The 12,560-nt window shown below is 39.5% G+C and overlaps 2 protein-coding genes across 2 annotated transcripts; one reads left to right on the forward strand and one right to left on the reverse strand.

Moving 5' to 3' along the window:
• Nucleotides 1-3,819: 3,819 nt before the first annotated feature.
• On the reverse strand, nucleotides 3,820-6,697 carry cetn4 (centrin 4). The gene is made up of 5 exons (XM_086158533.1): nucleotides 6,628-6,697; nucleotides 6,212-6,367; nucleotides 6,001-6,129; nucleotides 5,597-5,734; nucleotides 3,820-4,063 (listed from the first exon to the last, which is right to left on the reverse strand). The coding sequence occupies exons 1-5, from the start codon at nucleotides 6,628-6,630 to the stop codon at nucleotides 3,974-3,976; spliced, it is 516 nt and encodes a 171-aa protein (XP_086014659.1). The 5' UTR covers nucleotides 6,631-6,697; the 3' UTR covers nucleotides 3,820-3,973.
• Nucleotides 6,698-6,900: 203 nt separating this feature from the next.
• bbs12 (Bardet-Biedl syndrome 12) lies at nucleotides 6,901-10,474 on the forward strand. The gene is made up of 2 exons (XM_086158220.1): nucleotides 6,901-7,031; nucleotides 8,096-10,474. Exon 2 carries the CDS (start codon nucleotides 8,108-8,110, stop codon nucleotides 10,022-10,024), a length of 1,917 nt encoding a protein of 638 aa, XP_086014346.1. The 5' UTR covers nucleotides 6,901-7,031; nucleotides 8,096-8,107; the 3' UTR covers nucleotides 10,025-10,474.
• Nucleotides 10,475-12,560: the final 2,086 nt, after the last annotated feature.

Consider the following 12,560-nt stretch of genomic DNA (forward strand, 5'->3'; position numbering starts at 1 on the left):
AAGTGGGAGAACTTTGCACCACTGGTGACTGACTAAATACTTTTTTACCCCACTGTACTGTCCTTGAGTGTCAAGAAATAATATGTATTACATACACAAATAGATATAAATATCTATATATATCTAATGAAAATATATAAAAATGAAACAATATTAAAAAAATTGGATGATATAAAATGTAAATACAGAATGAGATGAATGAACAAAATAACTAACAGAAACAGAACAGCAGTTTTCGTACATAAAGGATGAAATGGATTTGAAATATATGAATCTTTCTCATTCTGTAGAGAATTATGTAAATATTCATATGTGTATGCATGTACACTATACAGGACTGTCTCAGAAAATTAGAATATTGTGAAAAAGTTCTTTATCTTCTGTAATGTAATCACAAAAAACAAAAATGTCATACATTCTAGATTCATTAAAAATTGAATGAAAAATTCCAAGCCTTTTATTATTTTAATATTGCTGATTATGGCTTACATCTTAAGAAAACTCAAAAATCCTACCTCAAAATATTGGAATATCATGAAAAAGTAATTTTTGTTTTTTTAATTGCAGAAGATAATTACAGAAGATAAAGAACTTTATCAAAATATTATAATTTTCTGAGACAGTCCTATATACATATATAAAGGGATATATTGATTTGATATATATATATGTAGAATGGGAGTGGGTGATGTCATTTTGACACTAAGACCAACCCAATGGTGTTTATCCCAAAGCAAAACTGAGTCTCTAATTGAAGAGTGCAGTGTTATGCCGCCTGTGTGTGTGTGTGTGTGTGTGTGAGTGAGTAACTGAGAAGAAATATTAGTCACCATGGTTTTATTTGTTTAAGAGGCGTTTTCATCGAAAGATCAGCCCCCGGAGCGGAAGTGTCTGTGTTGGCAAACCAAACCGTCAACACTGTCTCGCAGATTTGTTTATACTGTCCATCTTACATTGTTTACTTCCTCCACCCACATGCGATTGTAGGATTTCCCAACAATGCGGTCTGGCTATTGTTTACTTAGCATGACGGCGTTGCCTCGTAGTTTTGGCTGAAATATGGTTGTACCTTTTTTAGAAAAAATGTAATCAGTACAAATAAAAAAAGAAAGCTCTAAGTTTTGAAATGTGAAAGGGACAAGCAGTGATATTACTGTAAATGTTCTGGAAGAGTACCAGGAAAGCGTGGGTGGGGGACGGCCTCTGTACTGCAATGAGCGACGCAGAACCACCGTTTGTTTGATAAGCGAACTTTTTAAAGCCGTTATTCATGATTTCAGACACCCAAAGCTGTACTATTGAAATCAGAACTTGGGATTTCAGGTTCACACTCATAAGAAAATAAGAGGACTTGTTGCTCGGGATCGTAAAAACCGTTGAATAAAGAAAAAAAAGTCTATACAGACAACAGAAAACCTCTAACATAATTGGAATTTCTCTGCAAATACAGTACAGATCATAAGCCAATTGCTCCGAAACTGCCAAGAGAAGAGTATTTCTACTAAGCTGTTTAAAAAAGTATTACCTGTAATCAAAAGTGTTCATAGAACTTGCAAAAATACCAGTCACAAGTTTACAAGATCATTACAGTTAAATTACATATACATAGGACAAATTTTTGTATTATGAATATATTATAAATTACATTATTATATGTGTTATACAAATGATATATTATAAATATATTACATTTAAATTACATATGTGTAATCATATGTATTTTTTATCCCTTGAACTGAATGTTGCTCCACAGTTACAACAAATGCCAACAAAAACATTTCAAAAATAACATAGTATGAAGTAATTATCTAGTGTTCATACCAAGACCAGAAACACTGATATTTGATTCAGACGACAGTTTTCAATGTGTGCAATCACCCGATCTGCTCCCATCTCATAACATCGAATTATATCTTCACACTTAATGAAAGGGGGGGAACAAAACCCCCAAAAGAATCCAGTGTTCAGCCCACAAAGTGAGATGGGGGTCGATTAAACCACACAAATGCATTCTGGGATGTCGGAACGGGAGAAAATGAGGGCAGGTGGATACGAGGAAAACACTCGAGGTGTCAGAAGTTCCTCTATTGAACCGATCAAACAGCCAGAGATCTTAAAAGTAATGGATTTCTGCTAGTGCTCCCATCACACTGTAACGTGTGCTGTTATAAAAAAAAAATGTTTTGTATCTTTAATATTCCAGTACCTTTGTTAACAAAATTAAGGCTCTGACCCAGATTGTGTCATTTTATGTGAACAATAAATAAAGCCTGGGAAGTAATGGGTGATCATTCCCATCAGAAATTACTCTCATTGTTGACTCATATTTACATATAAATAGCATAATTTGAATATCTTGCAAGAGATTTTTCATTCCACTTGTGTCAATGTGCACGTCATCAATATCTTCATGCTATCTTATTAGTCATACACCTACTGTGTGTAGGCATACATGGCACATTGTGTAGTCATGATCTAGACATACGACATGACTTTTCATAATGTTCCAAGTAACCGAGGCAACAGAAATCACCCTAAAAAAACTCAGGAGTGAGTGATCATAGATGAACCCACGCGTCTTGAGTGTGTGTTGTTATGTAAAGTAAACCATTTTTGTGATAAGAGAGGAGTTTTCAAGGAGCGATGAATGAAGCGGATGTGTGTCCGCACAAGGCGAACCTCGCTTTTCAGATTTCATCTGGTGACCGATTCAGACCTTGAGCTGCAGGCTGGGAGCAGCTCTGAGTCACGGCAGGGCAACATAAAACAAAGCTTCGCAATACCACCCTTTTGATTTGGCTCATCCGTCTCAATTCCAAGTTTCAATTACAATGCTGAATTAAGATTTAAAAAACAAAACAAATAAATGATCATAAATAACAAATAAATAGTAAACAACAACTGTTGTCATAGTTTAGGCATGTTTGCGCATGCAGAGGCAGATAAGCATCTGCTTTAGTCTTTTGAAGATGAAAACAGGGAAATAATAAAAAAAACATACCAATGAAGCCCACCAGGAATAACTCACTTAGTAAAAATTATGACAAAAGTGATAGAATGTCACTTCATCAGCGACACCTATCAGATTCATCAGGTTCTGAGGCCAACAACATGGTCATGCTCTTTACTTTGTCTTTGTAAGACAGTAGATGTATTCAAAGAATCTGTTATTTTCAAGATTTGATAAGTGAAAATCAATATTAAGCAATGGTGACATCTCAGGGTTCTGATCTCTAACAACGCAGGGATTTTTTAATGTGCTTTCTTATTTAGAGTTGTACCTTTAACCTTATCTGGGGAATGTACTTTTTTAATGGATACAACATTCATATTTTCCTATCAGTCTGAAATGGGTAAAACCTTTCACTATCATTGGCAGGCATCCTCAAAATAATCAACGGCCATCCAGCAGCTCGGAAAAACACGTCACTACAATATCCTGTTTATTTTAGCAGGGTATGGTGTTTGGACCCAAGTAAGGCTTCCGCTATGTATCACATTGAATCAGTAGGAGCGTCTTTCCTATGAGACGATCACATGCTGCTGAGCGTTGTGCACAAATCTTGCAGTAACGACAAGTTGGAAGTGAGAGTTATTCTTACTGAGTTACTCATCTTTAGATCGCGCCACTCATTTATGTTTACAGTGCAAACGCTGGGCTGTTCGATTGCGACTGTGTTTCTTGTGCTCGGCCGAGGCGAATCAAGCAGCGAGATGTGATCAAATTTACACAACTTGTACATCGAGTCATTTTTGAAAAAGTCTACTTACCTGGTTGATCAATCAGGTTAATCTTTAAGCAAAACCGGACAAAGGAACTGTGATTGAAACCTGTTTATTTCTTACACCGTAGAAAAGATTTTAAAAATATATATTTACAAACTGATCAAATCCGTTCTTAAAACCTACTGTATAAATACATCTTGACACAATCTGTGATTAAACTTTAACTGGTCCCGGGAACAAAAAATGTTCAATAGAGGTTAGTTTTTTTCATTATTCGCAAAAACTCCTGCTCATTGACCTCACCATCCCCGTCCCGGTCAGCCTCGTCAATCATTTCCTGAAACAATGAGAAAACCCGTGTCAGCGATTTGATTCCCACTCATGGCATTTGGTGACCAGCAGACACAGGCATAATCCATAATTTTACATCACGCCTCAGCAAACCATTAATAATTGGCAGGAATCAACCTTTCTATGGTTCTTACTAAGAAATGGGCAGTCAGAAAACAAAAAGTTTGAACAAATGGTATGTTGCTTCTTGTGTTCCTCCTAGCCAGTCCAAGTGTTTTTGATCAAGACACTGAAATCCTAACTGCTCACCTGGCGCTACTCCTTGGCTGCCTTCTGCTCATGGTTCATCCATTATGGTTTAAACGCAGTGGTCAAATGTTGCTAATGTTGTGCTCTATGTATAACTGAATCTGGCAATAAAGGTTATTCCTCTTTGCGAAGGCACTGAACATGTTAATGATTTCTCACAATAATTATCAACAGTGATTTAACAAAGAGATAAATATCAATATGCAACGGAACTCATCAAATATTTACATATTTTAATGATCACTTCTACAACATTCCAAGGAAATCACAATGTCCCATTTTTACGAGCCATGAACAATTTTTAACAAACCATGTATGCCATTGCACCATGTTTGTACAAATTGTCAATTATGTGACACACAAGTCAACTTTTCAGATTTTAAAAACTCTTATCACATGTTGAACTTATCACCAAATCTGCAACTAGCAATTTGATTCTGATAAGGTGCATGCTGAACCCCTGGTTTTTGTCTGTTTTGATGTCTTTTGGCCACCAATAATGTCCCCTATACGAACAACCATTCATAAAGTGCATAAAACGTGCAGCTCATCAGACGCCCAAATACTTGTGTTAAAATGGGTTAAATGGCAGCAGATGATTCTGTTCGTCAGCATACAGCTGTAACATAGAAAATGTGCCCGACTCTACGAGGTCTCTTTGGAAGATCGTCTACACGTTCAAATCTTTCATGATCTTATATGACATGCTACGTTTCTTTAAAAGATTAAATATTATATTAATACATGTGCAAGTGTGATTGAAAAAGAATAGCAACAAAAACATTAGATGGTAATTGGCGCTATGGTGAGCTGCTTGTAGAACACGCTCGTGGGATTTGAGACAGGCACCATGTTGAAGACCCCTGGTTTAAAGTGTGTGTGAGTGTGTGTGTGAGGGGGTGGGGTGGGGTGATGTCACAAAGGGGATGACACAAAAGAAAATATTAAAATAACAACAGTGACTCTGAGTATGCCATTTTGTGGATGTCACCTGCCATGAGCCAAAAAATGGAGAAACAATGAGTTTCCTTGGATCATCATCATCACCATCAGATGAATTAAAAGGATTATTTTAATGCAATCTGGGAATATCAAAGTTGAGGGGTGAAGGCAGTGAATGTAAAACAGGTTGTTTAGTAGTCTTTTCCGGAAATGGTGGTTCATATTTAAATTCTGGCGTGCATGATGAAAATAGAAATGTTATTAGGGTTTTGACAAAAAAAAAACACCAAGCAACTTGTGGAATCACACTACAAATGAACTATTTTACCTGTAATTCTACATCACTGAGGTTTTCTCCCAGCTCCTTGGCAACCCGCTTCAGATTTTTGAAGGAGATCTTTCCTGTGCAGTCATCGTCGAACAGTCGGAACGCCTTCAGGATTTCTTCTTTGGAGTCTTTTTCACTCTATTGAAAACGAATAAAAATGTGACAAAGCAATTAACCGTCAAGTGATTTATTGTGATTTTCTGTTTTGGTTTTGGGTCAGGGGGAGGCACAGATGGGGCTTCCAAACTATGTTAGAGCATTCTTTTGAAAGTTTAGGTGATCCCTTCATCCCAGACCCTTTCTTAGAGAAACATAAATTTAAGTTTTTGCAACATTTTCACGATTCTTTCCATCTATAGTTGTCCAGGTCATTTCTATGCTACATATTTGTCATAACATCTCACCATTTTTTGAGTCATCATATTGAGGAAGTCGCTGAAGTCGATTGTTCCAGAACCTTCTTTATCAATGTCTGCAATCATTTTCTTAATTTCTTCTTTCTTTGGTTCAAACCCCAGTGCTCGCATTGCAACCTAGAGCACAAAGATGCAACAGGACCTGTAACGTTCACAGCTCATAATACATGTTTTCAAAGAAGCAATTCTTCAGAGCTACCTTTAACTCTTTCACATCAATCGTGCCAGTGCCATCAGTGTCGAACAGGTCGAAAGCTTCTTTAATTTCTTGCTTTTGCTCTTCGGTCAACTCGATTTTGGGTCCTGCTTTTTTCCTCTGGCTGGCCGAAGCAGTTGATTTTCGGTAGCCTGAAGCCTTTTCAAAAAACAAAAAGTTGATTGTCTTTCCTGCAAACGAAAAGTGTGCATCGCAGAGAATCGTAGTCCACATCAGTCACTTGATATACGTTACCATAGGACTAGCTAACATTAGCTTCCATGCTGTTGCTCACGAGCGAAACTAATACTTTAAAGCTGAAGTTAGTCGAATTACTTCTCAAGTTTTCACGGCAATTTGATGAGTGACTGCAATTTGTGGTCATGTGAATAATTGTATTTCGGTTTTTCAGTATTTACCATATTAACGAGTCCGCCACAAGAGTTCCTACTAGGAGTGTGAATGTTTGGTAACCGTATGTCAACAAAGGACTCGACAACGGCAGCGAGTTTCTCAGCTCACCGACAAGAAAGTTAACCAATAGAAAACCGCGAAATGCTATGACGCGATGTCATTAGCCAATCGTAGGATCATTCGGGTGGGCTACCACCGAGTCCACCAACTGTTGAGCTCCCTTCCGGTCTCCAGGCAACCACGGAACTAACGCATGCGCAAAACCTAATCATCCTTGCTGGACAGCTGGGCAACGGGAGTGGAATAACGTGTGAACCTCTAATTAAGTTTCAAACATATTATTTCGCTCTTCCTTGAATTTCTAAGGAGAATATAACCGTAGAAGGCAGTGGTCGAACGTTGACTTGAAGTAAGTTTTCTACGTCTTTCAAACATTGGCAAATTAGCGACCATAGCGTGTTGTGTTCTGGGATCGAATCGAAACAAATCCGTTGAATTGTTATCTACATTTCTGGTTTTACTCTGATGATTTCCTTTCTGTTACGGATGATGTGAAACTAACCACAAACCTCGTAGACCGTTCTTCTAAGCAATACTGGGAGAATTATTTACCGATGTACGAAAGCTACCTGAGCTAAGTGTCCAGTTACCAATTACCACCGTGCAGCGCTAATAATACAGCTACAATAATACGCAGTATGTTGACTGTACACTCTGCCTTGCAACTGCTGGTTAGAATACAAACGACCCCTTTATATTTAACATTTTGCAGACGTGAAAGACTTATGGCATTTATTATTTTTCAAATATTTTCCCTTAAATGAAATTGTATCTGGCATTCATTTGTCAACACGTTATGTTCATCAAAACCAGCCGTCTCTCTCCTTGACTTTTCATACTCAAATAAGTCATCGATGATCATCGATGGTCATTTATACCTGAACCATTTTTTATATTATATTTTGCAATGCTTGACTTAATTCAATAACTTGAATAATTTATTGCCTTTTATTAGTACCTGTGTGCTCTCACCTTTTACACTAACCATGTATTCTGATGCATAGTGGTTCATCCTTTCTTTCTATTCAAGACCGCAATTATCTACTTCTGGATCATTGATAAGCTAGATTTGTTTTCCTCTAAATCACTTGTTAGAAAGACAAGCAGGATTTGACTTTGAAATTAGTCATTAAATTAATAAAAATTCTAGAACATCTCAAACCACAAATATGCAAATATGAATAGTAGATACCAGTCACTGAAAAAAAAAAAATTGGGGGGGGAACTGTAAAGTTAAAGATTTTCAACGTTGACGTTTTGGATTCTAAATACTCGTCAAAGGATCCTGATTAGAAAGAGGAATTACAATGACTTGATGTTATCCTGTGGCTTATCGTCTTTTACCACGTAAAAAAAAAAGTAATGTTTAACTTGTTATAGAACAGATTTAAACCCTTTCCTTTTACTGTGTAGGCTCATCAAGTGATGCTAAGAAGCACAGTCATAAATCAGCGCCAACATGTTGGTTTGCAGAAACTGTCAGCATTGGCACAGGCCGCATCTTCCTCTTTGGGCCCCAATAAAAAGTTTAAGTTCATCCAGGACGAGGCAAGCGGGGAGTCCACTCTTGCGGGCTCGTGCATCCGAGTGTTTGAGAACCTGGAGTTGACCTGCGGGGTGGGCCAGCTGGTCCTTGAGACTCTCCAGTCGCACCAGAGGAATTATCACACTGGGTCGGGATGCTTGCTGTTTCTGGCAGGAGTGTGGAGCCGTGTTGCTCTGGAGTGCCTCCACAGGGGAATCCCAGTACCGCTCATCATCACAGCTTTGTCCGAAGGGATGGATGTTTGCTCGGACGTTTGCCGGGAATGCTGTGTTTCAATTGAGACTCTCTGCGTGGAGCCGTCAGTTAGCTGCGCCACAACGGCTGAAGATTCCCTCGCCTTTCACCGGTCGCCGATACCCAACGTTGCGGTGACTGATTCACACGAGACAAGGAAAGTCAGCCACAAGTCTGTCGGCATCAGTGGGCAAAGGAAAATAAGACTAAGTCGACATTTTTGCGAGACCAGGCCCAAAAGCGTGCACACCATAGGTCGGCCGCGGTTAAATCAGCCCAACATTGAAGAGATTGCTGGGTGTTTGAGCCACGGGTGCAAAAAATCAATGACATTAGTAATTGAAGCTGCGCGTATTCAGTCAAAAGCTAATCAGCAAGATGCCGCCTTTTCCAAATTCGATGTTACTAAAGTGGTGACATGCGTGCTTCCTGGTTTACCGGAGGAACAGGCTCACGTTTCTCCGGGCTGCGTTGTTCTGTTACATTCGGAACAGGCTTCAGTTGCACATCACCTGCATCACCAGCATCTCAACACGGCTCTTATTCACGGAGATTTATCGCACACATATCGCCATCTTGGCTTCAACAGGCTCACAGGTGTGCGGCGTGTGTGTGATCTGTCAGGTCTGTCGGGTTTAAGCAAGGAGGAGGAGTGGACGGAGAAGGTCTTGACACTTCTGTTGAAGCTGGACGTGAACCTGGTCCTGGTCAGCGGGGTTGTTGGCGAGGATCTGATACACAGGTGCTGCAGACATCGGATACTCTTGGTGGAAAAAGTCAAGATTTGTGTTTTAAAGGAATTTGCGAGCGCCACCGGGGCCGTTGTGGTGACTTATGCCACGCAGTTAAGCAAGCATTGTGTCGGCACTGGAGTTAAGGTTGTCATATGGAGGGACTTCAAGAACAATGGCCAGACACCAGTAACAGCTGTGAATCTCTCCACCGGGGGGAACAGCTTGCTGGTCACAGTCGTCATCACCAGCCCTCTGCACTGCACGCTGCAGGCGCTGGAGGACCAGTTTTGGGCTTGTGCTTATCGCCTACATCATGCGCTTAAAGACAAATCCCTCCTGCCTGGTGCGGCAGTGACGGAGATGCTGTGTGTTCATCGTCTTCAGAAGCAAGCAGAGTGCCAGGACAACCACGGTGAGACCAAAACAGGAACTGCAGCAAACCCTTATAAGGGTGCAATTCTGCATCTGCTGGCAGAGAGTTTTATAGATTACATATCAGCCGTGATGGTTAACGTCAGAGGGAGTTCCAACCACACTGCCAGGACTGCGGTGAGGCAACAACTGCAGGACTTCAACGGAAGTCAAGACATTTCTGCAAATTTCTCACAGCTTGTCTTGGGATCTGCGGAAGATAGTCCTCTGATCCGGACCGGGATGTGTGACCAAGCCGCATCTGTGAAAATCTACGATAACTCCAGTGTAAAGTGGGCAGCTTGGAGAAGAGCCCTAGATCTGGTTCTGCTAGTCTTGCAGACTGATGCCGAGGTCATTACAGGTGTGGAGCAGGGAAGTGTTGATTGTTTACAGGCAGATTTAATGCTGCTATAATAGAAGCACCTTTTAGCAATTTCATAACTTAGGTAATTTTATGGGGGCTTGGTAGTATACCAAAATAACTTCGGCTGTTGTTTATGATGTGATAGTTGTTCAATTATTTTTAAAATATTCCTTTTGGGTGACTTCAGTTGGCACAAACTTGCTTGAATGTTCATCTCCTCCTCTCAGGATTGTGAGGGCGCTGGAACCCATCTCAGCTGTTATTTGGTGAAAGGCGAGGTTCACCCAATCATAAGATCTCAAATAGACATACAACAATTTTTTATTATTCATATTATTATTGATTTATTTGAACCCTTTATTTGCCCCAATAGCCTGTCTTTATCTATCTATCTATCTATCTAGATAAAATATCTATCTATCTGTCTTTTTTTTGATTGTCCAGGTCCAGGTTTCAGACTTATTAATACATTGATTGTGCAAATATGTGTAAAATATTGATAGTGCAATGAAATTTTGTAGTCAGAATAAAATGTCTTTTTATAGAAGAATTAGTCATCCCTTTTATTGCTGTATTGCTCAAATATCAAAACATTAAATGTTTTGATGTCGGCGCTTTTTAGGAAGTGTGTGTGCGCGTGTGTGTGTGTGTCACAGAGAAATCAATCCGATGAAGCAGTGCTACTCATTTTCTACCACCAGGGGGAGACGTGGGGTTAACAGATAATCTCTGGCCTCTGTCTGACACGACGAAGGCAGGAAAGGGTCTTAAAGGGAGTACAACTATTACTTAAAACAATTCCAAACATATCATATTTGTGAGATAATACAGGAACATCAAGTTCCGTGTCTCAAGTGCTTCCTGTTTTTACCCTTAATTCTCAAGTGAAAGTAACTTTGGCACAATAAGCCCTGTCATCCTTTCCACTAAATATTGACACACTTGAAATTCTTTTTTCCACCTCCCCCTCGAATTGAAATTAGGCAAAACACAACATTTATAGCAGACACAGTTCAATGAGTTAGAACAGCTATTTGCATTAGTAACCAACCCTGACCCAGTTGACACAGTAGTCAACATAACGGCGCGGTCTCTGCGCAGTACGGCCAGGTAAAACAAATACTACTTGTCCAGAACCGCAATTTAATTCCGCTACCCGAGCATGGGAGGGATCGTGTCGTGCCAGGATGTATTTTGGTCTCTGAACGCTCCTGTTGCTCCTCCTGACAAACTCCTCATGTTTAGCGGCTGCCTTTTCAGACCCGCTTTGGCTTTTGTTCTCTTTTCTGTTCTTTTGCAACGACCATTGAAATAAGGGTAGTTAGGCTTTTGTTCTCTTTTCTGTTCTTTCGCAACGACAATTGAAATAAGGGTAATTACAACTTCCAGGAACTGTTCATGTTGTTTGAATCCAAAAAAGCCCAATGCCCAGCTCACGTTTCTTTTCCTATGTGATCATTAAATCATTATTTTAAAGTAGGGCTGGGGGGATATTGGAGGGGGAAGGCTGACCAGGGGTAGTGAATATTAGTAGTTTGTATATTGAAATGGAGAGAGAGTTGGCAAACCGCATACAAATGACTAATATTTAGATACTGCAAAAAGAAAACCTCAAAAGAATGGCTGATATGGCTCATCCTTTACATTTTAATCAAAATACAGCCTTTAATACATGCAATGTATTTCGACATATCATCCTTCGTCTACGGCGAGATTCAAACCATCTAAGTTTTTATCTTTCCAATGTTTCGCTGCCTTTATCTTCCCTCCTTGTGGTGCGTTAAATATAGTCCAGTGACATAAATGCATTAAAAGGTCTTTAGCAGGGAGCCGTAAAAAAAACCTCAAGCCAGCCAATGCTCGGCAATGAGAGGGCGGCGTGTGTTACATCACATTACACATCACATTACACACCATCCAGAAGGAAACCGTAATGGTGGATATTAATGCTGGTGACATCCGGGAGGTCAAGTTGAGGCCACATTTCATTGTGGGCCCGGTGCCCCAGCTGGGCCGAGAAAACACGGCTGCACCGGAATAATACGATAAATGCGATGGGATTGAAAGATTGTATAATTTGCATTTTTACCCATAATGATTGCTGACACAAGTTTGTTTGTTTGTTTAGAAGTTTATTGGGACAGTGTACAATTACATTAAGCACAGAGGCAAATCTTTGTACCAGATTGTAGCTCATAGCTAATTTCCATCTGTAGTCCTGGGAAAACAATACAAATATAAAACTGTCCAAAATAGACAATATATATAAAGTATACAGATAGGCAATAAAATAACCGTACAATATATAAACAGGCAATAAAATATGTATTTTGCAAGTTGAAAGTGCTATTGTTGTGATATTATTACTTTGGTCATCGGGGGCCATCAGATGTTATCCTTCTGGGTAACATCTGATGGCCAGTATCACAAAATACCCGTCCAGCATTGTTAGTTTGAGCATGTTTGGTGCTCCAGAATCCAATGTTTAACGGCGTGTGTAAATGTGTGAAAATCAGTCATGTTCATCAAGCCATGTGCATCAAGTTATGATGCATTTGGAGCTGACATAATTGCATTTTAAATAAT

The sequence above is a fragment of the Fistularia commersonii genome, chromosome 13, assembly GCF_037954325.1.
Source record: "Fistularia commersonii isolate RoL2024-O1a breed Wild chromosome 13, RoL_Fcom_v1.0, whole genome shotgun sequence".
Taxonomy (NCBI): domain Eukaryota; kingdom Metazoa; phylum Chordata; class Actinopteri; order Syngnathiformes; family Fistulariidae; genus Fistularia; species Fistularia commersonii.

What these genes read in the sequence shown, in the direction of transcription:
- bbs12 (XM_086158220.1), top strand. Translation starts at nt 8,108, where the DNA reads ATGCTAAGAAGCACAGTCATAAATCAGCGCCAACATGTTGGTTTGCAG.
- cetn4 (XM_086158533.1), bottom strand. An exon ending in TTGATGTGAAAGAGTTAAAG is followed by an intron (nt 6,130 to 6,211) that starts GTAGCTCTGAAG and finishes TTTGTGCTCTAG; the next exon opens with GTTGCAATGCGAGCACTGGG. An exon ending in ATATGATGACTCAAAAAATG is followed by an intron (nt 5,735 to 6,000) that starts GTGAGATGTTAT and finishes CGTTTTCAATAG; the next exon opens with AGTGAAAAAGACTCCAAAGA.